Here is a 24,549-nt window from a genome sequence, read left to right on the forward strand (position 1 = left end):
TTGCTTTTTTATTGTTGGATTTGTATCATGTTTTTTGTGTTGTGAGCCGCTCCGAGTCTCCGGAGAGGGGCGGCATACAAATCGAATTAATAATAATAATAATAATAATAATAATAATAATAATGAGGAGGAGGAGAAGAAGAAGAAGAAGAAGAGGAGGAGGAGGAGGAGCACCACAGAGTTGGCCTTCTCCGGGTCCCGTCGACTAAACAATGTCGTCTGGCGGGCCCCAGGGGAAGAGCCTTCTCTGTGGCGGCCCCGGCCCTCTGGAATCAACTCCCCCCGGAGATTAGAACTGCTCCCACCTTCCTTGTCTTCCGTAAACTACTTAAGACCCATCTATACTGCCAGGCATGGGGGATTTGAGACACCTTTCCCCCAGGCTTATTATAATTTAGGTTTGGTATGTATGTGCTGTTTGGTTTTTTAAATTGATAGGGTTTTTAGTTTTTTCTTAATATTAGATTTGTGCCTGTACAATATTGTTTTATCGCTTGTTGTGAGCCGCCCCGAGTCTTCGGAGAGGGGCGGCATACAAATCTAATAAATTATTATTATTATTATTATTATTATTATTATTATTATTAAGAAGAAGAAGAAGAAGAGGAGCACCACTTTGAAAATTGGGAGCAGAATAAATTATTCTCAGTTTGATCTAGCAAAGCTAATCTTGAAATGCTTTCATACACTTATGGTTCAGCGTTTGCTAAACCTTTTTCTCCTCTCAGGAGCCCTCCCCACTTTTAAAAATTAATAGGGGACCCCAAAGGAGCTTTTGTTTCTATGGGTTATGTATATCAATATTTACTATATTAAAAATTAAAATTGATGCATTCGCTGCTGCTACTCATGATTGTTTAATGGGATTTTAATGATGTATTATTGTCCAACATAGACTGGCAAATCATTTTCATTTCTTGGATCCCTCATCTTGGAAGACCCTTGGCGGTCCTAGGATCCCACTCTAAGAAACATTGCTACAGACCAGTGATGGTGAACCTTTTTTTCCTCGGATGCTAAAGAGCGTGCGGGTGCACTATTGTGCATGCACAAGTGCCCACAACCATAATCCAATGCCTGTGGAAGGTGAAAACAGCTTCCCCTGCCACCCGGAGGCCCTCTGGTGGCCGGAAACGGCCTGTTTCCCAACTTCTGGTGGGCCCAATAGGCTCGTCTTTTGCCCTCCCCAGGCCCCAAAGGCTTCCCTAGAGCCAGGAGAGGGTAAAAAAAAACCTCCCCTCCCAGAGGCTCTCTGGAAGCCATAAACGCCCTCCTAGATCCTCTGGGCAGGCGGAAAATCAGCTGACCAGCACCCACATTCACATTGGAGCGGACGTAGGGCAACAGCTCGCGTGCCAGCAGATATGGCTCCATGTGCCACCTATGGCACCTGTGCCATAGGTTCGCCATCACTGCTATAGTCAATCCAATGCTGAAGGTGGCTGTATTTTTCCCAGTCCAATTCATTTTATTCATGAGGCTATTTAGAATATCAGGAGATGCTGCAGACCACATATTTTTTTAATTTAAGGTTACTACTGTAGCATACTTTTTGTTAGGCTTTTCTGATTTAAAAAATGTGGATCAGCACCCCCCAATATTTTCACGGTGTCTTTCCTCACAACAACAATCCTGTGAGGTGAGTAACTCTGAGAGAAAGTGATTGGCCCAAAATCACACAGTCAGCTACCTCCTGACAAGTTAGAACAATTAATCAGTGGAATGACTTACGTCCAGAAGTTGTTAAGGTATCAACACCAGAGGTTTTGAAGAAGAGATTGGATAACCATTTGTCTGAAATGGTGTAGGGCAATGAAGGCAAATCTTTTTTTGTTCAGGTGCCAAAAGGGCGCACATCATAGCCTATGTGTGTGTGTATGTGCCCACACCCATAATGCAGTGCCCCCCGCACATGCACGCAGACATCACTGAAGCTTCCAAATTTCTGGTAGACCTGTTGGATCAGGTTTTCACAATCCACAAATATGGCTCCGCATGCTACCTGTGGCACATGTGCCATAGGTTCAATCATCCTGGGTATACGGTTTCCTGCCTAAGCTGGGGGCTGGACTAGAAGACCTACAAGGTCCCTTCCATCTATTCTATTCTATTCTATTCTATTCTTATTCTTTTCTATTCTACTCTACTCTACTCTTATTATATTATATTCTACTACACTCTATTCTATTCTACTCTTATTCTATTCTATTCTATTCTATTCTACTCTACTCTATTCTACTCTTATTCTATTCTATTCTACTCTTATTCTATTCTACTCTACTCCACTCCACTCTACTCTTATTCTATTCTATTCTACTCTTATTCTATTCTATCTATTCATTCTACTCTCTTATTCTATTCTACACTACTCTACTCTACTCCATTCCATTCCACAGTTTAATTGCACATAAAAAATTAACTCTTGGCAACAATATAAAGTGGCTCCCAATCTCATCTTTTGGGTTGTTTCAGGTCACTGGTTCTATTTTCTTGTCTAGCCCACAGCTGTGCAATGACTTAGTAATCTCCCACCCAAACAGTAACAAGAGTCCAACCTTGTTTAGCTTTGTGAGATTTAAGATTCACTATGCTGTATATTCTGGTCAGCTCCTTCCAGCCGCCTTCACTCTATCCCAAATAAGCACTACAGGGTTTTCATGCTGTGTATTTTGATACGCATTCAGGCTTAAAAATAAATATAGCAGCTTTTTTTTTTTAACGTGAAGCATAAGTAATCAATCTTTTTCAGCTTTGCGGTGGCTTTGCATGATCTCACACAATGGCTTGGCACTTTGCAAGTGCCTTGAATCTCCAAAATATACTAATTTTCTGAGATGAGGTTGATACCCTGATATTCCATGAGATAGTAGGCAAACATCTGAAATATCACGAGACCTTAGGAAACGTTACAGCAATCTCATGTGGGATTACCAAAAGCTATGAAATGTTGGAGACCTTGGAAGTTTTCGGGCTGTTGTTTTAATATTATTTTTAGTAGTATTTACTTTCAAATACAATTTTGGAAGTCCCTGGCACCCAGGGGGGTGGCAGGAAGAGAAGCTATCATGTTTCTATGGGAACCACATCGCCAAATCTTGGCAGAGACTGAACTACTATACTTCACCCAAAACGTCCTATTCTTATTCTTATGTCCACGTTTGCTATAATTCTTTGTGTTAAGGATGCAGCTGGAAGATCAGGAGAGAGGATCGGAAAGGAACAATTGCTGATGGCAGTAGTGGATTTTAAAACCCATTTTATTTTATTTATTTATTATTTATTCGATTTTTATGCCGCCCTTCTCCTTAGACTCAGGGCGGCTTACAACATGTTAGCAATAGCGCTTTTTAACAGAGCCAGCATATTGCCCCCACAATCTGGGTCCTCATTTTACCCACCTCGGAAGGATGGAAGGCTGAGTCAACCTTGAGCCGGTGATGGGATTTGAACTGCTGACCTACAGATCTACAGTCAGCTTCAGTGTCCTGCAGTACAGCACTCTACCTGCTGCGCCACCCTGGCTCTATTGTTACTGGTTTGTGTGCACACATGGTGGTAAACTTTAAGAGAAACCCTTCCACCCTTCCATCTCTCACAATACTAGACAACACAGTATCAACAGTAGAGACCTTCAAATTTCTAGGTTCTATCATATCTCAAGACCTAAAATGGTCACCTAACATCAAAAACATCATCAAAAAAGCACAACAAAGAATGTTCTTTCTGCGCCAGCTCAAGAAGCTCAAACTGCCCAAGGAGCAGTTCTACAGAGGAATCACTGAGTCTGTCATCTGCACCTCTATAACTGTCTGGTTTGGTGCTGCAACCCAACAGGATCGACACAGACTTCAGAGGATAATCAGTACTGCAGAAAAAACAATTGCTGCCAACCTGCCTTCCATTGAGGACCTGTACACTGCACGAGTCAAAAAGAGGGCGGGGAAAATATTTACTGACCCCTCACATCCTGGACACAAATTGTTTCAACTCCTACCCTCAAAACGTCGCTACAGAGCACTGCACACCAAGACAACTAGACACAAGAACAGTTTTTTCCCGAACGCCATCACTCTACTAAACAAATAATTCCCTCAACACTGTCAGACTTTCTACTAAATCTGCACTTCTATTCTACTAGTTTTTCTCATCATTCCTTTCACCCATTTCCTTCCATGTTGACTGTATGACTGTAACTTGTTGCTTATATCCTAAGATTTTTATTAATATTGCTTCTTCATTGCTTATTTGACCCCTATGACAATCATTAAGTGTTCTACCACATGATTCTTGACAAATGTATATTTTATTTTATGTACGATGAGAGCATATGCACCAAGACAAATTCCTTGTGTGTCCAATCACACTTGGCCAATAAAAATTCTATTCTATTCTATTCTAAGTGTCCTAGATGGATGGGCGGAGCCTCCCGCCACTGGTGCTACATGTCGAAGCGTGTCGGACTGGGAGAACCCCACCTCTGATTGCAATTCGAGTTTGGAGGCAGCACAGAAGTTCAAGAAGAGGTGGTCTAAAGTCAGCCCAAGGCTATTGCTACATAGTTTAGGATGGAGGCTGGGTGGTCTGCAATCAGCGATGCTTGTATTCAGTGATGGGCTCCTACGGAAACAGTCAGGAATGCAGTTCCGGTAGCAAAATTTGGAGCCTCCACCCCAGAGCACCCAATTTGCACTGAAAGATGTTGAAACAAAATGCATAAGCCACGCCCACAGTGTGGTAGTAAAAATTTTGGTAGCCCATCACTGCTTGTATTGATACAGTATTTTACCCATAATGGTGTTGGACTAGATCAATGTTTCTCAGGTCTTGGCAACTTGAAGATGTGTGGACTCAACTCCCAGAATTCCCCAGTCAGAGTGGGTTAAGCTATTCTCCAAAGCACCTGAGGGTAGAACAAGAAGCAATGGATGGGAACTAATCAAGGAGAGAAGCAACCTAGAACTAAGGAGAACTTTATTGACAGTTAGAACAATTAATCAGTGGAACAACTTGCCTCCAGAAGTTGTAAATGCTCCAACACTGGAAGTTTTCAAGAAGACATTGGATAATCATTTCTCTGAAATAGTATAGGGTTTCCTGCCTAAGTTGGGGGTTGGACTAGAAGACCTCCAAGGTCCCTTCCATCTGTTCTCTCCTCTCCTCTCTTCTCCTCTGTCCTATCCTACCCTACCCTACCCTACCCTATCCTATCCTACCCTATTCTTTCTTTAAATGGCCATGATTAGATGGTTTGAAATATTTCCCCACCTTTTTGGTATACAAAACACCTTGCGAAGGATCATCATCTCAAGTAACATTGAAGAGAATCAGCAAACAGATTAAATTTTCCAACAACAGGATCTTCCCTTAAGAGGCAAAGGGCCCGTGAGGGTATGAATGTAACACTTGGTTGCAGCTCCTTGCCTTTTCTTGCACGAAGGTGCCAATAAGAAGCACACTCAGCTCTGTTTAATTATTCTGCTGGATCACTACTATTCCCATCATTCTACAGTACAATACAGGCATCTATTTGGCCTTCAGCTTCAGAATTACAGTCTGTTAGGACCTTAACCCCGGAGGTCGATGGATAGAAGCCTTAATCATTTTTTAAAACAAGATATATTTATTTTTAAAAACAGAAATAAACAAATAAAAGATTGTCTCGAGGGACAGCATAAGATATACGTCTTACATCATTGAGATTCATGGAGGTTAGGGGAAGAAGAAGGAGAAAGTAGTTGGCAGGATATTGCGACATAAGAGGAGGATCCAATAAGACACCTAGTTAACTGTTTCATTACTAAATGTCTCTGAGGGGCTGTCAATATACAGCGTGACAGGAACAACCAAAAGAGGTGTCCATTCTAACTACTCTACGTTAATTGAATCCTAAATCTGATGTTGCTCTAGAGTCAGAGGTGACTTCAAAATAGGGTCCATAAAGTCACAAAGGGTGTGATCTAGAAATCTAGATCTCCGGATATTTTCTATTCTATTTTTCTAGATCTATTTCTAGATCTATTCTATTCTAGATTCTATTCTAGATGTCCAGAGATACTTTACTAGAAGAGCCCCCCACTCCTCCACTCGCAACAGAATACCCTATGCAACTAGACTTAAAATCCTAGGTTTAGAAAGCTTAGAACTACTCCGCCTTAAACACGACCTAAGCATAGCCCGTAAAATCATCTGCTACTTCAGTGTCAACCATAACAACACATGAGCACACAACAGATACAAACTTAACGTAAACCACTCCAAACTCAACTGCAAGAAATACAACTTTAGTAATCGAGTAGTTGATGCATGGAACTCACTACCTGACTCTGTAGTATCATCACCTAACCCCCAAAACTTTACCCTTATAATACTATCCATTGTTGACCTCTCCCGATTCCTAAGAGGTCTGTAAGGGGCATGCATAAGCGCACCAGCGTGCCTTCCGTCCCCTATCCTAATGTTTCTCTCTTACTGATATCATGTATATAAACATTGTTATATCTTTGTATACTACCATTGTGTACTTGACAAAACAAACAAAATAAATCTCAAGGGTGTGATCAAAACTCTGTTTTTTATATATTGGATGTGCACCACAACATGCACAAAAAACAGACACAACTTCAATAAATTGCGGCCAACATCTTAACTTTTTGTGACCTCTCCAGCCTAGAGCACATACTATCTGTTTTTCTCTGGACTGAGTCCATATTTGTCCTAAGGGGCGTGAGCCACATGTTGCATTCCCCAAACTAGTGAGAGATTCAGACCAAACACTAAATTTATATTTAAACTGACTTAAAATAAAGCCTAGTTAATAGGTTAGTCTTCTGCAAGGTATTGAAGAATGTTCCTCCCGTGTTACTTTAAACATTAATATTTGGTAACAACTTTGGGAGGTCTTAGACAGAGGGCTCAAATAGTGCATTTCTGAACCAGGGTAGAAATGGAGTAACTACGCAGAGTATAATGCAATTTAAAAAGCAGGGCTTCATGTTACCTAATGATAGGGCTGGTCCTCTACAAATCCCGATTATTATATATCCTCTGCCAATGTTTACTGCCTATGTATTTCTCTTTTTCCAAGCAGGGCTGGCGTAGCATGTCAAAAACTGGGAGAGTATTTATGCTGTGTAAAATCTTTGGCATCAGATTCCTAAACAGACCACCTTGGAAATCCTTTCAGTGGTGAAATAATTTTGGTTGGAGTTCAATATATGCATGGCCAGTTTGGGGAATTTAAAGCTATCAGCGATTTGAAGCTAGCTATTTTTAAATATATATATATATATTCCAAATACAGCCAGGGAAGATATGTTGTTTGTGTGTCAAAGACATGGCTCAGAGGAGATTGCAAAACTCAGCACAGACTAAAATGAGCCTGCTAAAACAACTCTGCTTGGAATGGGGTTTTCATTCTTGCTAGGGACCCAAAAAATAAAAAGTGAAATAAAACAAAAATTGTTTCTGAACATAGCTTGCAGGAGTGACTATTTTATTCCTGAAGTGAAAATAATTAGAATGAGGTTGCTATTTTCAGGTGAGAATTTAGACAGTGTCTAAGCACTCATTATGAAAACTATGACTATTCAGCCTCGACTCTTTGATCTATGAAATGGGCATAAAAATGAGAACGCTATATTAATTTATTTTCTCACTTTAATAGCAGAGAGAACTTGGGGACTTTTTTTTAAATGGTAGATGCTTTCTATCATGCTGTTTCTATGGTGCAATGCTTTCCCATTATCCAGATGCAATATTGTAGGAAATATGACCATGTTTTTATGGCATAATTTAGATGTATTTAACAGAAAGTTTGACATAGTTCTGGAGGACAATTCCATTAATCATGAATGAAGTCTTCTATTCAGATAAGTTAGAGATTTATTGACATGATTCATATCTTGTGTACTGAATCACACAGAGCTAAACCATGATTTTGAAGCTACTGTGGTTGGTCCACTCATCACCTAAACTAAAACATCATAAACCACACGAAGACTTGAATGAAAGATGAATGTAGCCATTATGATGTTTTAAACCAAATGTAATAAATTTTGAAGGCAGCTAATTTATCTTTTAGCTAGTAAGTTGTGGTTGGTTGTTTAACAATAACCTAAGGTGCTATATGATTATAACCTCTGGGTATTATTTCAGATTTTCCAGATAAACTGGTACATTCCTCCCATAAATAGTCCAATGAGTCTACAACAGTGTTTTTCAAATTTGGCAACCTTAAGATGTGTGGACTTCAACTCCCAGAATTCCCCAGCAAGCATGTCGACTAGGAAAATCTGGGAGTAGCAGCCTCTACACATCATTGGTCTACTCTACAAGAAGGCAAAAACTTACACCCATGTTTTTCAAACTTGGCAACTTTAAGACATGTGACTTCAGCTCCCAGAATTTCCCAGACAGCATACTGATTTTGGAATTCTGGGAATTGAAGTCCATGTCATACAGTTGCCAAGTTTAAGAAACATGGTACCATAGCTAAGTCACAGTTGTCTCCTGTTGGTTTATATGAATTCACCCTTGCCATTTTCTTGGCACAATAGGGAAGTGTGTTTCATTTTGGGACAATTTCTTTGCCAGGTTTCCCAGCTTAGATTCACATCAGGTACTAAAAATGATAGCAGCCCCCCCAAAAGTAGATTCATCCAAGAGAAGATGCTCCCACTGCTACACACTAGAGGTTTCTGGAAATATGTGTCTCCCAATTCTTCGTTATCTCCTCTCTAATTGTTGCTTTATAATCTTTGGATCTGTATCTGTAGCCCTCTAACTCCAGGGATGCTACTCAGGGGTGGATTTACTGCTGGTTTGCTCCTTGATGTGCCATGGGCACGTGGTGTTGTGCACGTGGTGTTTACGCAGGCTCTCAGCACTAAAAAAACATTTGCAGAAGCAAGATGGCGCTGCCTATGGTGCTGCCGAGAGATGGTTCAGGGGTGTGGCAGGTTTGGGCCGCTCCTGGTTCCATCGATGCAGAGGTGGGTTCCTCCTGGTTTGGACCAGTTCTATGAAACCAGTTACTACTGGTAGTAATTGGTTTCATAGAACTGGTCTAAACCAGGAGGAACCCACCTCTGATGCTACTCATATCACAGCTATGACTAAAGACTTTCATTTATGTGTGGTCAGCCTGGAAATGTCTGAACCACCTACAGCTTATCTTCTGTGCCACCCCAGAGCCGGGGTGGCACAGTGGTTAGAATGCAGCCCTGCAGGCTACTTCAGCTAACCGCTAGCTATAGTTCAGCAGTTCAAATCTCACCACCGGCTCAAGGTTGACTCAGCCTTCCATCCTTTCGAGGTGGGTAAAATGTAAGTATTGGGGGCAATATGCTGATTCTGTAAACTGCTCGGAGAGGGTTAAAAAAGCACTATGAAGCGGTATATAAGTCTAAGCTGTTAGGGGTGGGGTGGAGTGGAGGCAGACAGTAGGGGTGGAGTTATGTACAGTCTGTTTTTTATTATATCTATGGTTTTCTCTTTCCTTTCTTTTTCTGCTTGCTTTGATGATGAATGTAAAGATGTAGTGATTGAGAAAATGTCCTTTTAAATGTATATATCTGAAATAAAAAATATTTTAAAAAAGTAGCTGTACATAAGTCTGAATGCTATTCCTAATGCTATTGCTATTCTGCATTGCTTGACCTTTTGACCTCTTTCTGATTAAAAAATCTACCCATCCATTTGTTTCTTCTCTTTTAAATAGAGATCTGTAATTTATTCCAAAGATTATTTATTAATTTAGATTAGATTAGATTAGATTTATTGGATTTATATGCCGCCCCTCTCCGCAAACTCGGGGCGGCTCACAACAATAATAAAAACAGTACATAGTAACAAATCCAATGCCCACCAATCTAATTACAATTTTAAGTTAAAAAATTCATAAAACAATCTCAATATATATAAAAACAGGCACACAGTCAATCAATCAAACGGCAAAACAACATGGGCAAGGGGGAGATGTTTTAGTTCCCCCATGCCTGACGACAGAGGTGGGTTTTAAGGAGTTTACGAAAGGCTAGGAGGGTGGGGGCAATCCTAATCTCAGGGGGGAGCTGGTTCCAGAGGGTCGGAGCCCCCACAGAGAAGGCTCTTCCCCTGGGTCCCGCCAGACGACATTGTTTAGTCGACGGGACCCGGAGAAGACCCACTCTGTGGGACCTAACCTGTCGCTGGGATTCGTGCGGCAGGAGGCAGTCCCGAAGATATTCTGGTCCGGTGCCATGAAGGGCTTTATAGGTCATAACCAACACTTTGAATTGTGACCGGAAACTGATCGGCAGCCAATGCAGACTGCGGAGTGTTGGAGTAATATGGGCATACAGTACTTAGAGAAGCCCATAATTGCTCTCGCAGCTGCATTCTGCAAGATCTGAAGTTTCCGAACACTTTTCAAAGGTAGCCCCATGTAGAGAGCGTTACAGTAGTCGAGCCTCGAGGTGATGAGGGCATGAGTGACTGTGAGTAATGACTCCCGGTCCAAATAGGGCCGCAACTGGCGCACCAGGTGAACCTGGGCAAACGCCCCCCTCGCCACAGCTGAAAGGTGTTTCTCTAATGTGAGCTGTGCATCAAGGAGGACTCCCAAGTTGCGGACCCTCTCTGAGGGGGTCAATAGAGATCTGTAATTTATATAAAAGATTATTAAACAAATTGGATATAGCTACCCATCTCCTAAAAGCAATGTGTTGCCACATTGTGTGAATCCCCATCCTATGTTGTCAGCACACCGTGCCCTCTTCTTCTGGTGTATTCCACTCCACTTTTTCATGGTTTTCTTCCCTACAACAAACAACCAGCATTTGGTAGCTGGTAAACATAATTACACAACATAGCTTGCTGTGATGTGGTTTGTTTGCTTTTGCTTTAGGGTGCAGTGTGCATGCAGCTGTTGTGGCTTGTAAATCCCCATTTATAGCAGGTGCTATGTTGTGTCTATCATTTATTCAATAAACAGTGGTTAAATAGCCAATGGTTGAAATTGTTGTTGACCTGGGCTTTTTATTACTTTCTATTTTCAGACCTTTAGGGTTATTTTTTAAAAATACACATGCATGTACGTAAAATGGATCTCAAGTTTGATCATTTCCATCTTGAACTAGGTTGGATGACAGCAGATATTTCACATATTCTACGAATCCTGGTTTATTTAATAATGGCTGTTGAATGAATGATTCTTTATCAAGTTCTCATGGGAACTACCAACATTTGAAATCATAAACGGATGACCACAGGATGGCAGCAAAGAGCTCCTTTTTTCTGCATCTCCTTTCTGCCATCTACTGCTCACCTGCCTTTTCATGCACTCACAGCTGGTGATGTAAAGGGCTTGTAAGTGTAACAGAACTGCCAAGAGACAACAGTCAAAGAAATCTGAGTCCGGGGCCAAAATGTCATTGCATCTCAAACACGATCCTGCCTAGTTATATTCAAACTTTGCCTTCCATCCTTCCAAGGTCGGTAAAAGGAGGACCCAGATTGTTGGAGATGATATGCTGACTCTGTAAACCGCTTAGAGAGGGCGGTATATAAGTCTAAGTGCTACTGCTATTATAGTCCTAAATTTTGCTGAATGTGAAGGGCCAAACCAGCAGCTTCAACCACACAGATCTTAGGACACCACTTCATCATTTAAAACCCCTTAACCTTCTCCTCTCCAGCTCACTTTTGGAGTACAGCCCTCAATGTGTTACATCAAGCCTTCAGCTGATGAAAATTGTGGAGCTGGGCTAAAAGGCTGTAAGATGATGGAGGGCAGCATGGCTTTGTTGACCTGCTACAGAGACTTAATATGGCTAGCCAATACAACCTATGATTTATTGTAACGTGTGAATGCACTTCCACGTGTAGCTAGAAAACCAATATCCAACTTCCTTGCACACACCAAGACATACCATAATTTGTTTGTCGTTGTCTTATTAGCATATTATGTGAACAAAGCCACTGGCATGCGTGCATTGCTTTATAGCTTAGTTTGTTGTCTAATCCCAGACAACTCTAGTTCCTTTAATAAGTCTTGATTAGATTTAGAGCATTGCAACCAGTATTGGGTTCCTTACTGGTATGGGCCACACTGCTGTGGATGGTGATACGGCGATGCGTGTGCAGCTCCGGATGACTGGCAGGTGGGTCCTGGAGAAATGTTGGAGCCTCTGCAGATGTCCAAAATCGCACTCCCTCACACAGTCTCACAAACATGTTTCTCTTTTGGAAATCCCACCCAATTCCACAGCAATCAATCTGTCACTTTCTGTTCCTGGAGTTACAATGGGATGCGGTTCTATGTTTAACTGACAACTTTTTGGAAACATCAAAGCAGCCCAGCTCTCTTTTGAGAACTCTTTAGATGCCTGTTGCAATTAAGGCATTACCTTCATATGCATATTTTTTTTTGCATAGATGATTTACCTAAGGCGGATTGGCCAATGCCTGGGTGACCTATTTATTAGAGGTACTTTGGTGTGGCAGGTTAAGTCACAGCAATATCAGCAGTATCAACCACTGACAGTATAAGAAATAGGAAAAAATCTTGGAAGATTAAAAAGTAAGAAGAGGGTAAAAAAGGCACCATGCATTGAATAATAATCCATGAATTGGATTATACTTTTAAAAATGTTAGTACTATGACAGTAATACGTGGGGGGGAAAGGTTATATGGAACTATGTATATAGGTGTGTATGTATACAATAGGTAAACATTATATGTTTGTTTGTTTATTACAAATACCAAAATGGGACAAACGAATTAGGAAAGAATGTAAACTAAAGTGGGACAAATTGTCCAAAACCAGAATGTAACAACTTTTTAAAATATAAAATATTTAATAAAATGTTTTTTTTTTTAAATGAGATAGTAAAGATACTTAGAACTACAGTAAATATCATACCATAATTGGAAACCAACAATGATTTTTTCTGAACAAGCTCAAGTTGACCTCACCTGATTCCTAAGAGGTCTGTAAGGGCTGTGCATAAGTGCACCAGTGTGTATAACCGTCCTTGTCGTAATGTTTCCCTTTTATCAGTACCCATCTTATGTATATAAACGTTATATATCTATATATATTACCAACAGTACTTGACAAAATAAATAAATAAATAAATAATGAATAAAATAAACTATCTACTGTTGACGTCACCTGATTCCTAAGAGGTCTGTAACGGGCATGCATAAGCATACCAGCATACCTATTGTCCCCGTCCAATTGTTCCCTCTTATCAGTACCCATCTTATGTATATACACAATGTTATATCTATGTATTTTACCAATACTGTATGTGACAAAATAAAATAAAATAAAAAATAAATAAAAATAATAAATAAATAAATAAATAAATAAATAAATAAATAAATAAATAAATAAATAAATTTCCCTAAGCTTTGGGATTTAGAGGTTTCCATGGCTAGTATCTTGTGTGAATCCAGCTTGGGTAGAAGATCCCTCTGGATTTCAAAAGTGGCAGTGTATTGCCAAATATGAGGACCCAGATTGTTGGGGGGGGGGTGTGATATTGTTACTCTCTGTAAACCGCTTGGAGAATGCTGTAAAGCCCTGTGAAGCGATATAGATAAATCTATTCTGCTCTGACCATGAGTGTAAGTAGAATAAATGTGATTGATTGCGTTTTATAATAGAGGTTTTAGGTAAATTTGGATAATTGGGGTTTTAGTTAAATTGGATTATTATGTTTTTTAGATAATTTAGATTGTTTTAATTACTGGATTTCATTTTTGTATTGTTCCTGTTGTAAGCTGCCCTGCGGAGAAGGGCAGCATAGAAATCTAAGAATAGAATAGAATAGTTTATTGGTGAAATGTGATTGGACACACAAGGAATTTGTCTTTGGTGCATATGCTCTCAGTGTACATAAAAGAAAAGATACATTTGTCAGGAATCATGAGGGACAATACTTAATGATTGTCATAGGGATAAGCAATGAAGAAACAATCAATATTAATAAAAATCTTAAGGATACAAGTAACAAGTTACAGTCATACAGTCCTAACTGGGAGGAAATGAGTGATAGGAATGATGAGAAAAACCTAATAGTAAGAGTAGTGCAGACTTACTAAATAGTTTGACAGTGTTGAGGGAATTATTTGTTTAGCAGGAGGATGGTGCTTGGGAAAAAAACTGTTCTTGTGTCTAGTTGTCTTGATGTGCAGTGCTCTGTAGCGATGTTTTGAGAGTAGGAGTTGAAACAGTTTATGTCCAGGATGCGAGGAGTCAGTAAATATTTTCTCAGCCCCGTTTTTGACTGGTGCAGTATACCGGTCCTCAATGGAAGGAAGGTTGGCAGTAATAAATAAATAATAATAATAATAATAATATTTTAATTTAATTTATTAGATTTGTATGCCGCCCCTCTCCAAAGACTCAGGGCGGCTATAAATAAATTATATATATATATATATATATATATATATATATATATATATATATATTTATTATTTGGATTTGTATGCCGCCCCTCTCCGAAGACTCGGGGCGGCTCACAAGTGAAAAACAATCCAATACAATCCAATTAATTAAAATATTATAAATTTAAGAAAATCCCCTATACTAGCATATATATATATATACATACACACACACACACATAAATAAATAATAAATAAATAAATATACAAATATATAAATATACAAATAATAAATAAATAAATAAATGCTATTGCTATATAACTCTCTCCCCTACCCCCCTCCCTGTGTATTCCCTCAGACAATTCAGATTTATTTATTTATTTATTTGCAAATAAATAAATGCTGTTGCTATTGCTACATAACTTTCTCCCCTACTCCCCCTCTCTGCGTATTCCCTCAGACAATTCAGATTTATTTATTTATTAGTAAATAAATAAGCAAATAAACAAAGAAATGCTATTGCTACACAACTCTCTCCCCTCCTCCCCCTCCCTGTGTATTCCCTCAGATAATTCATATTTATTGATTTATTAGTAAAATAAATAAATAAATGCTATTGCTATACAACTCTCTCCCCTACTCCCCCTTCCTGGTATTCCCTCAGACAAGTCAGATAGATTTATTTATTTAATTTATGTATTTATTTATTATTTATTATTAATAAATAAATAAATAAATGCTATTACTATACAACTCTCTCCCCTACTCCCCCTCACTGCATATTCCCTCAGACAATTCAGATTTATTTCTTTATTTTTAAACGGTGGTAACCCTTTCCAGGCACCTCAACAAAAAAGGCGGGATGTCAATCAAACCCAACCAATCCACCGAACTCCAGGGCCGCGGAGTGGGGGGTGGGTGTCCTCCATCAGGGCTGGAGAGCGTATCCCGCCCGTCCCTTCCAGGCGCCGCGACCGGAGGCCCGGCCCGAAGGCGGCGCGCCACCGCCGGGGCTCTCTCTCTCTCTCAGGCGGGCGTCCCCCGGGCCGCCTCAGAGGAGCGCAAAAGAGGGCGGTCCCGAGCCGGGCGTCCTCAGCCAACCAGGCGTCGCGCGGGGCGGGCGAGCCGGCCGAGCCGAGGCAGCCAAGATGCGGCGCTGATCGGGCGGCCGGGCCAGCAGGTGCGCGTCTCCTTTCCCAGCCGCCGCGGCTCATGATGTGCCTGGAGAGCGACGGCTCGTCGGGCAGCGGCCCTCCCGGCTGCGGGGGGCGCCTCCGGGTCTCGGCGGCGGCGGTGGTGGCGGCCGGCGACGACGAGGAGGAGGAAGACGACGGCGGAGGAGGCGGAGGAGATCGGGGCTGCTGCGGACGGGGCGGCGAGGTGCAGACTCTCTCCGGCGCTCTGCCCGCGCCCGGCGGAGGCAAGAGCGGGGCCGGCAACGCCGAGCGGGGCTGCCAAGCGGCGGCGGGGGCGGCGGCGGGGGGTCCCAGCCTCGGCCGAGCCCGCGTGGCCGCCGCCGCCATCCTTAGCGTGGGCAACGTGCTCAACTACCTGGACAGGTACACGGTGGCAGGTGAGTGAGTGGCTGTCCGTCCGTCTGTGGCCGCGTCCGGGGCGCTCGGAGGGAGGATGCGGGGCTTTTCTCTCCCCTAAACGCTCCGTTCTTCGCCCTTTCTCCCCCAGGCCGGGCTGCCTTGTCCGAGCTTCCCCTCCCCGCCCCTGCAGGGCAGCTTGGAACCGCGCGCCTTTCTCCGTGTGCCGGCTCGTCCGCCTCCCCTTTCTCCCCTCGCGTCCGCTTGGAATGCCCCTCGCGGCGGCGGCGGCGGCGGCTGATGGAATCGATCACTGCTTTCCTTCCTCCGTTGGAGCGTCTCCCCTCCCCTCCATCCTTCCCCCGCCTGCCATCCCCGCTCGGTTGTTTTTCCCCCTCTTTCCATTTTTCCTCTTTTTTCCCCTTCCTTTCGTTCTCCCCTCCCCACCCGCTCGTTGTTTCCTCTTCCCGTTTTTTTCCTCCCTTTTTCACCCTTTCTTTCCCCTCCTTTTTGCTTCCCTCCGTTATCCTTTATCCTTTATCCATAGAGCTTTTATGAATGGTATGATTGTATGGGAGGGTTCTTAATGATTTGGGTTTTTTTTTAATGTTTTGTTTTCTTTTTAAATACTGTATTGGATTTGTAGATTGTTGTGATTGTTGTGAGCCGCTCCGAGTCTCCGGAGAGGGACGGCGTGCGAATCTAATAAATTAAATTAAATCCTCCTTTTTTTTCTTCCTTCCCCTTTCCTCCTTTTTCCCCTTCCTTTCGTTCCCCCCTCCTCCCCCGGCTCGTTTTTCCCCCCTCTTCCCCGTTTTCCCCTTCCTTTTTCCTTCCTTTCTTTTTCCTCCTTTTTCCTTTCTTTCGCCCCCCCCTCGCCTCGCTCGGTTTTTCCCACTTTCCATTTTTTTTCTCCTTTCTCCCCCTTTCCTTTCCCTCCCTTTTGCTTCCTTCTTTTATCCTCCTTTTTTCTTCCTTCCCTTTTCCTCCTTTCCCCCATCCTTTCGGTGCCCCCCTCCCTCCTTCCCCCGGTTCATTTTTTTCCTCTTCCCTTTCCCCTTTCTTTTTCCACATTTTTGCTTCCTTTCTTTTTCCTCCTTTTTCCTTCCTTCACTTTTCCTTTCCTCCTTTTCCTTCTTTTTTCATCCTTTCGTTTCTCCCTCCTCCCCTGGGTCGTCTTCTCGCTTTTCTCTCTCTCCCTCCTCCTTCTCTCCCCCTCTCTCTCTCCCTCCTCCTTCTCTCCCTCTCCCTCTCCCCCTCCTCCTTCTCTCCCTCTCTCTCTCTCCCTCCTCCTTATCTCCCTCTCTCCCTCCTCCTTCTCTCTCCCTCTCTCTCTCTCCCTCCTCCTTTTCTCCCTCTCTCTCTCTCCCTCCTCCTTCTCTCCCTCTCTCTCTCTCCCTCCTCCTTATCTCCCTCTCTCCCTCCTCCTCCTCTCTCTCTCTCTCCCTCCTCCTTTTCTCCCTCTCTCTCTTTCCCTCCTCCTTCTCTCTTCCTCCCTCTCTCTCTCTCGTCCTTCTTTCTCTCGGCCGTTGGTCTTCTTCTCCCCCCCCCCACATCCCTCCCTTCCCTCGCTCCCTTCCTTCCCTCGATCTCCCCAGCGAGCACTTTGCCCGGCTTCCATCTGCGCGCTCGCCCGCCCGCCCGCTCATCCGCCTGCCGCAGGGAACGTTCGTTCAGCTTTGCTCGTTGTTAGCGAAGGCGCAACTCTTTGCCTTTGCGCTGGGTACAAAAGGGAGATTTCCCTGCCAGGGAACAAACGATCGGGGTGTTTTGGGGTGTTGGTGGTCGGACAGGGATGGGCACCTCTGGTCCCGCTTCTCTTAAAACTGGAGAAATGAAAGAACTGTCCGGCTTTAGGATCGGGGCTTCAGGATTTGGCTGGGCAGATGTTCCCCTCTTTGGCTGCCACACACACACAGACAGAGCGAGAATGAATGAATATGCACATAAATACATTTCTATGGAGAAAATGTTCTCTTAAAAGGGTGTTTTTCCACCCAGATCTGAAAGATAGGATACTCATTCTAGATAGCCTTGCTCTGTTAATTAATTCATTTATTAAATTTATATTTTGTTTCTTTCCCGTGGATGAATGGCATTGTTTAGGCAAAAAAGAAAGCCTCCCCCTCCCGCCTGCAAAGGACATTTACACCATTGTCTTCCACGTTGCTGTGAATTGTCCCTCCCCTTTGGGTTTTCCAATAATTGGGATTTGTATCAGAGGGGGCAGCGGAGCGATTGTTTGATGTGCTTCTCTGTGTTTTCCCTTCAAGTGTGTATGTGTGCGCAGGCACATGGGTCTGCCTTCGTTGTGTTGACAGAGGGACTCTAAAAGGACTTATCTGAATGCTCTCCAAGGGTGACAAGTAAAGCTGTTGCGAGGGAGATAAGGGCTGACTTTGAAAATGGGAGCAAGAGAGCGGTAGGAATTCCTGTGTAGGGGCAATATTGCTGTGTGTTACCAACATAAACACAACTTAGGTTCTCCACTTCCCACTGTCAAATAATAAAACATCTGCTTTAAAACGGCCTCGTTTTAGCTGCACCTGCTGGAATAATCCTCCTGTGGAGATTGGGGTTCTTTTTATCCCCCAAAGGTGTTTTGTTTTTGTTTTTTAAAAGAAAATAGTGCACAATGTCCTTGGTTTCCCCTTCTGCAGAGGGTTGGACTAGATGGTCTTTGAAACCCCTTCAATGTCTCTGTGCAATGGGGAACATGAACACATTCCCTTTTGAAGTGAGAAAATAGGGGAAGTTTTTGCTTTTGGGGTGTTGCCTCAGGGGGAAACAACCCCCCCCCCCCATATTAAAGCAATTGCAGGGGGATATCTGAGTTTTAGTGGCAAAGAATTGGTACTGTGCTAGCACTTCTTAAGACCCATCTCTGCCGTCAGGCATGGGGGAACTGACACATCTCCCCCGGACCTATACAGTTTATACATGGTATGTTTGTGTGTATGTTTGCTTTTAATAATGGGGTTTTTAGCGTTTTTTAAATTATTAGATTTGTTCTTACATTGTTCTTGTCATTGTTTTGAGCCGCCCCGAGTCTACGGAGAGGGCGGCATACAAATCTAATAAATAATAATAATAAATAATAATAATTAATAATAATAATAATAATAACTTCCATCCCTGTCCTAATGTCTCTCTTATCTTTCTACTAGCTCCATGTATATCTGTTCCAACTAATAAATTTGCTAGGAAAGCGGGCTACCGCAGCCCCTTGTGATATGTTGAAGAGGAACTGCGTGTATTTTTGTATGAATGAATTTACCCTTTCATATCTTGAACGCCTTGGAAAATGTGTTCTGTCAAAAGACACAAGAGCTGGATATATCGGTTTTAGCGCAGTCGGTAGACAAAATCTATTCCTGAGTGAAGTGTGTGCCTTTTTTCTTTGTTCTAGCGGTCAGGGGGGGGGATTCTTATTTTCCTGCCTCGCAGAAATGTGGCAAGGCGGAGTTAGGGAAAGAAAAGGCTGTTTTTCTGTGAGTTTGCCTCTGAATTTGGATGCCTCTTAAATTCCAGGTTTTCACTGAGCCCTTTCAAAAGGACTCTTCATTATTAAAACAAGACAGTTTCGAATTTAGGTGTGACAATTTCCCAAAAGGCCATTCAGTGGCCGTTCATTGTTACAAAGGGAGGGGAAACTGGGCTTCCCTAAGGTCTGTTGCCAGGCTGGTTGGAAGATAATAGGGTTTGCAGTCTGACTTATAGGTTGAGAAGAGTTGCGCTTATAGGTTGAGGAGCATTGCGCTGAAGTACAGATGGACTCCGAGTTACAATTGTTCATTTGGTGACCATGTTCAAAGCAATGGTGAAATCTACTTGCCTTCCCTACTTTTGGAAGCGTGTGCGACCATCAAATACGCTTTTTAATCAAAGTTAAAACAGGACTGTAAAAGGTGACTTACAACCGTCATAGCATCCCCCATGGTCACGTAATCAAAATTTGGGTGTATAAAAAAATACAACTTCAGCAAGAGTGATTAATAATAATAATAATAATAATAATAATAATAATAATAATAATAATAATAATAATAATAAAAAATTAGATTTGTAATGCCGCCCCTCTCCGAAGACTCGGGGCGGCTCACAACAACAATAATAACAATGTTACAATGGAACAATGCCTAGAATACACTAGCTGACTCTGTGGTTTCTTCCCCAAACCCCAAAAACGTTAACCTTAGACTATCTACAGTCGACCTCACCCCATTCCTAAGAGATCTGTAAGGGGCATGCGTAATAGAATAGAATAGAATTATTTTATTGGCCAAGTGTGATTGGACACACAAGGAATTTGTCTTTGGTCCGTATGCTCTCAGTGTACATAAAATAAAATACAGATTTGCCAAGAATCATGTGGTACACACTTAATGAGTGTCATAAAGGTCAAATAAGCAATGAAGAAACAATCAATATTAAGAAAAATCTTAAGGATACAAGCAACAAGTTATAGTCATAAGTGGGAGAAAATGGGTGATAGGAATGATGAGAAAAAAACTAGTAGTAATAGTAGTGCAGCCCACCATCATGCCTACTGTCCCTGTCCTGGTGTCCTATTGTACAAATTTACCTGTACCTACTTGCTTTTGTTTATGTTTATACCATACCTATTATCTTGTACGCGTTTTGACAAATATAAGTAAGTACGTAAGTAAACAAACAAACAAATATCTATACGGGGGAAGGATGTTGGTCAGTGTGAAGAATAGAATAGAATAGAATTCTTTATTGACACAAGGGATTTGTCTTTGGTGTATATGCTCTCAGTGTACATAAAAGAAAAGATACATTTGTCAAGAATCATACACTTAATGATTGTCATAGGGATCAAATAAGCAATGAAGAAAGAATCAATATTAATAAAAATCTTAAGGATTCAAGCAACAAGTTACAGTCATACAGTCCTTCATTGATACGATGATGATAACCAGTTTTACAATCTCTAAATCAAATGGAGAGGCTAGCAGAAGTTCTGGTGCCAGGAGGTTTTCAGGATCTGTACTAGATTAAACAGGCTCCAGACTCAATCCAGACAAGACAGGTAGCTTGAAAACTGGCCTCAACATTTCTTGTTAGTCACGCCTTTCCCAGAGGATGTTGGACCACTCTTTTCTAACACTGATGATGGTACCTAGTTAGGTAATGAAATGTCTATAAGGAAACAACCAAACTCAGAGAGCACCAAGGACCCCGTGGAGCAGCTCTGTTTGGTGTGTCAGTTGTTGCCTTACTTGGAACAGGTTGGTCAGAGAATGGTTACTCATGTCCTAATCATCCCTAGTATGGATTACTGTCATTTATCGTCATTACATGCCTTTGAAAACCACCTGAAACTTCAGCTGAGACCAAAAAAAGAGAGGGCTGTGTACTTACCAATCAATCCCATTGCTGCTATGTTATATCACCACTGCAGAAGTTGCATGGTTATGGCCCATAAACCCCTGTGTATATAACATATGAACTTGATATCTAAGAAATCAGCTTTTCTAAATAGAGTCTTTCTATCCAAGACTTGCTGAAAATCTCCTATTTTGAAGTGTAGTCAATGATGAGCTCCTACAGGTACAGTCAGGTATGCAGAACTGGTAGAAAGAAAATTGACCCCCCCCCCTTTGGGCTCTGGGTAAATTTTTCCTATCACAGTAAATAAGGTTGAATGTGTATAATTTTAGAAGAGCTGTGTGTGCGTGTGTTTGTGTGCATACACATACAGTTTATATAGAAGATAATGTACATTTTTGTGTGCTTGTGTGTATTATTATTAATATTATTATTATTAATATTATTATTATTATTAATTAGACTTGTATGCCACCCCTCTCTGTATGTAAACATATGGCATATATACATAGAATTAAATAGTATATTTTAGATGTTCAGTAATAGTAAATAGATAAGGAATTTGTATCTCTTTGAGGTGAGGAGAGGCCAGGCACCCTAACCCAAACCCTTGACGTGAGTGACATCAAGTTGGCCACCTTTAAGCCAGTCACATGACCTTTAAGCTACCCCCGGTCACATGATCGACAAGCCACTCCCACCTGGTCACATGGCCAACAAGCCACACCCACAAAGTAAGCCACGCCCACAGTGTGGTAGTAAAAAAAATCACTGAATGTAGTAGTGGGATGGCCTCCATCTTTACAACACTTCTGAAAAAGACTTTTCAGTCTGATTTATAGAATAATCAGCACCAGTGTGCTTTTATTATTATAGAATAATCAGCATCAGTGTGCTTTTATTGTTGCTTATTGGATTGTTGTTACGGTCTTATTATGAGTTATTATTGCCTTGCTTTGCTGTTCTGCAGCAGCACACCTGTACATGGTATTAAATCCACCTAGATCTGTATTTTGCAATCTTGGCTATTTTAGGAAATGTGGACTTCAACTCCTTAGCCAGCTGGCTGGGGAATTCTGGGAGTTGAAGTCCATGCATCTTAAGAGTGGTCAAGGCTGAGAAACCTGATCAAGATTAAGGTGATCAATAGCTCCTGTGAAGATCAAACCTTCATCTAGATCAGTGGTTCTCAACCTTTCTAATGCCGTGACCCCTTAATACAGTTCCGCATGTCGTGGTGACCCCCAACCATAAGTCTAGCGCCAACACCCCCAACAGAGCTTTAAGCTGATTGGCAGGAAGGTCAGAGGGACACCCCCACTGTAAATACCTGTAAATTGGTCGGATTGTAAAAATATGTTCCAAGGCGCCAGAATAGAAGCTTTAGATCCTAACCCCATGGGAAATTTGTCTTTTCCCATGGTCTTAGCCAACCCCTGTGAAACGGTCATTTGATCCCAAAGGGGTCCCAATTTCACTGAGTTGAGAACCACTGATCTAGATTAAAGGGATTAATAACTCCTATGAATAAATAGGAAAGGGATGGTTCTTTTTTTTTTTCCCCACCTGGCAGTAGATTTTTCAGGTAGCAGAAAACCAAGTGCTGGAATAAGGATTTGTGCTTATCTGAAAGGTTATCACGATACCAAAATCCCTTGTGCTAATTCAACAGCATACATATCCAACAAAGCTTCCTATTGTTATGTGTGTACTCAAGAGAAATAAAAGTTTTTAAACACTGCACATAGGAATGAAAAGAGGACAATGTTTTTTTTCTGTGTTTTTAAAAAAATTCTTATCTTTGGGAGAAATCTGCTGACGTATTAGGAAAAAAAACCCTCATTCTTGAGAAAGGGGGAGCCAGAAGCTGGTTAAGATGTCAATTGTGGGGGAAAGAGGGTGACCAGGAAATGCCTGTGCAAACAGATTTTAGCCAATATTGGGCAGTTTCTTGGAAAATTAATCTGGTTTAACTGTCGCACGTTCTAAACATCTCCCTCTTTAACTCAGCTTTTGATTTTTCAGATGAAAAGATACTCCATTGAGGTTACTGATTTCATACGCCAGACTAAGGCATGTTTGGGTTTGGCTTTCAGTGATTTGTGAACAAACCAAGTGAGGCTTATTTAGGAAATCACAGTTAAGCAGCCTGCTTTAAGCAAAACTTGGGAGCTTAGCAATAAAATTAGTAGCTGCGCTCACACAGCAGGTTTCTCTCCATAAAGTTCTACATAAGTTTAGAAAGACCAGGCATGGGCGTGAAACCAATCTCGGCCACCTGTAGCCTCCTGCGAGGTATTCTCACTATCGCCCATGAGTGTTGACATTGGTGTATTTGGGGTTGGTATATTTCTTGGGCCGCTCGTTTTTTGTGACATAGAAGGTTGGGTCAAGGTTGAGTCACAATTCAAAGTGTTGGTTATGACCTATAAAGCCCTTCATGGCACTGGACCAGATTATCTCCGAGACCGCCTTCTGCCGCACGAATCCCAGCGACCAGTTAGGTCCCACAGAGTTGGCCATCTCCGGGTCCCGTCAACTAAACAATGTCATTTGGTGGGACCCAGGGGAAGAGCCTTCTCTGTGGCAGCCCCGACCCTTTGGAACCAACTCCCCCCAGATATCAGAGTTGCCCCCACCCTCCTAGCCTTTCATAAGCTCCTTAAAACCCACCTCTGTCGTCAGGCATGGGGGAATTGACATGTTCCCTCCCCCTAGGCTTATAAAATTTATGCATGGTACGCTACGGTAGTATGTATGATTGGTTTTAATTTGTGGTGTTTTTAAAATTAACTTAAATATTAGATTTGTTTTACATTGTATTGTTGTTGCTGTGAGCCGCCCCGAGTCTGCGGAGAGGGGCGGCATACAAATCTGATTAAACTTAAACTTAAACTACTGTTCAGTTCAGTGTATGATGCAAGCTCAGCAAAGGGCTACATTGAGATGTTTCATGTGCGCCCTCATTCGTGCGTGCGCTTCCCCTCACTTTCACACATGCTCAGTAGCAGGAATCAGCCCGAAACACAGCTGAGGAGCTGATCAGCTGTGCTTTGGGTGAAGAAATAAAGCTCAGTATTATTTGATTGATTGATTGATTGATTGATTGATTAGATTTGTATGCCGCCCCTCTCCGTAGACTCGGGGCGGCTCACAACAGCAATAGAACAATTCATAACAATTCTAATAATTTAAAAACATTTAAAAACCCCATTATTAAGCAGACATACATACAAACATATCATACATAAATTGTATAGGCCCGGGGGAGATATCTCAATTCC

The 24,549-nt window shown here is 42.0% G+C and overlaps 1 protein-coding gene across 1 annotated transcript in view; it reads left to right on the forward strand.

The window, feature by feature from the left end:
- The first annotated feature begins 15,560 nt into the window (after nucleotides 1–15,560).
- The window catches only part of SPNS2 (SPNS lysolipid transporter 2, sphingosine-1-phosphate), a 242,699-nt gene continuing 233,710 nt past the window's right edge, over nucleotides 15,561–24,549 (forward strand). Inside the window, exon 1 of the mRNA XM_070735225.1 lies at nucleotides 15,561–15,951. Coding sequence (XP_070591326.1) covers nucleotides 15,591–15,951 — 361 coding nt within the window. The 5' untranslated portion in view covers nucleotides 15,561–15,590. The remainder of the gene's footprint in view (nucleotides 15,952–24,549) is intronic.

Source organism: Erythrolamprus reginae, chromosome 1, assembly GCF_031021105.1.
Source record: "Erythrolamprus reginae isolate rEryReg1 chromosome 1, rEryReg1.hap1, whole genome shotgun sequence".
Lineage (NCBI taxonomy): Eukaryota > Metazoa > Chordata > Lepidosauria > Squamata > Dipsadidae > Erythrolamprus > Erythrolamprus reginae.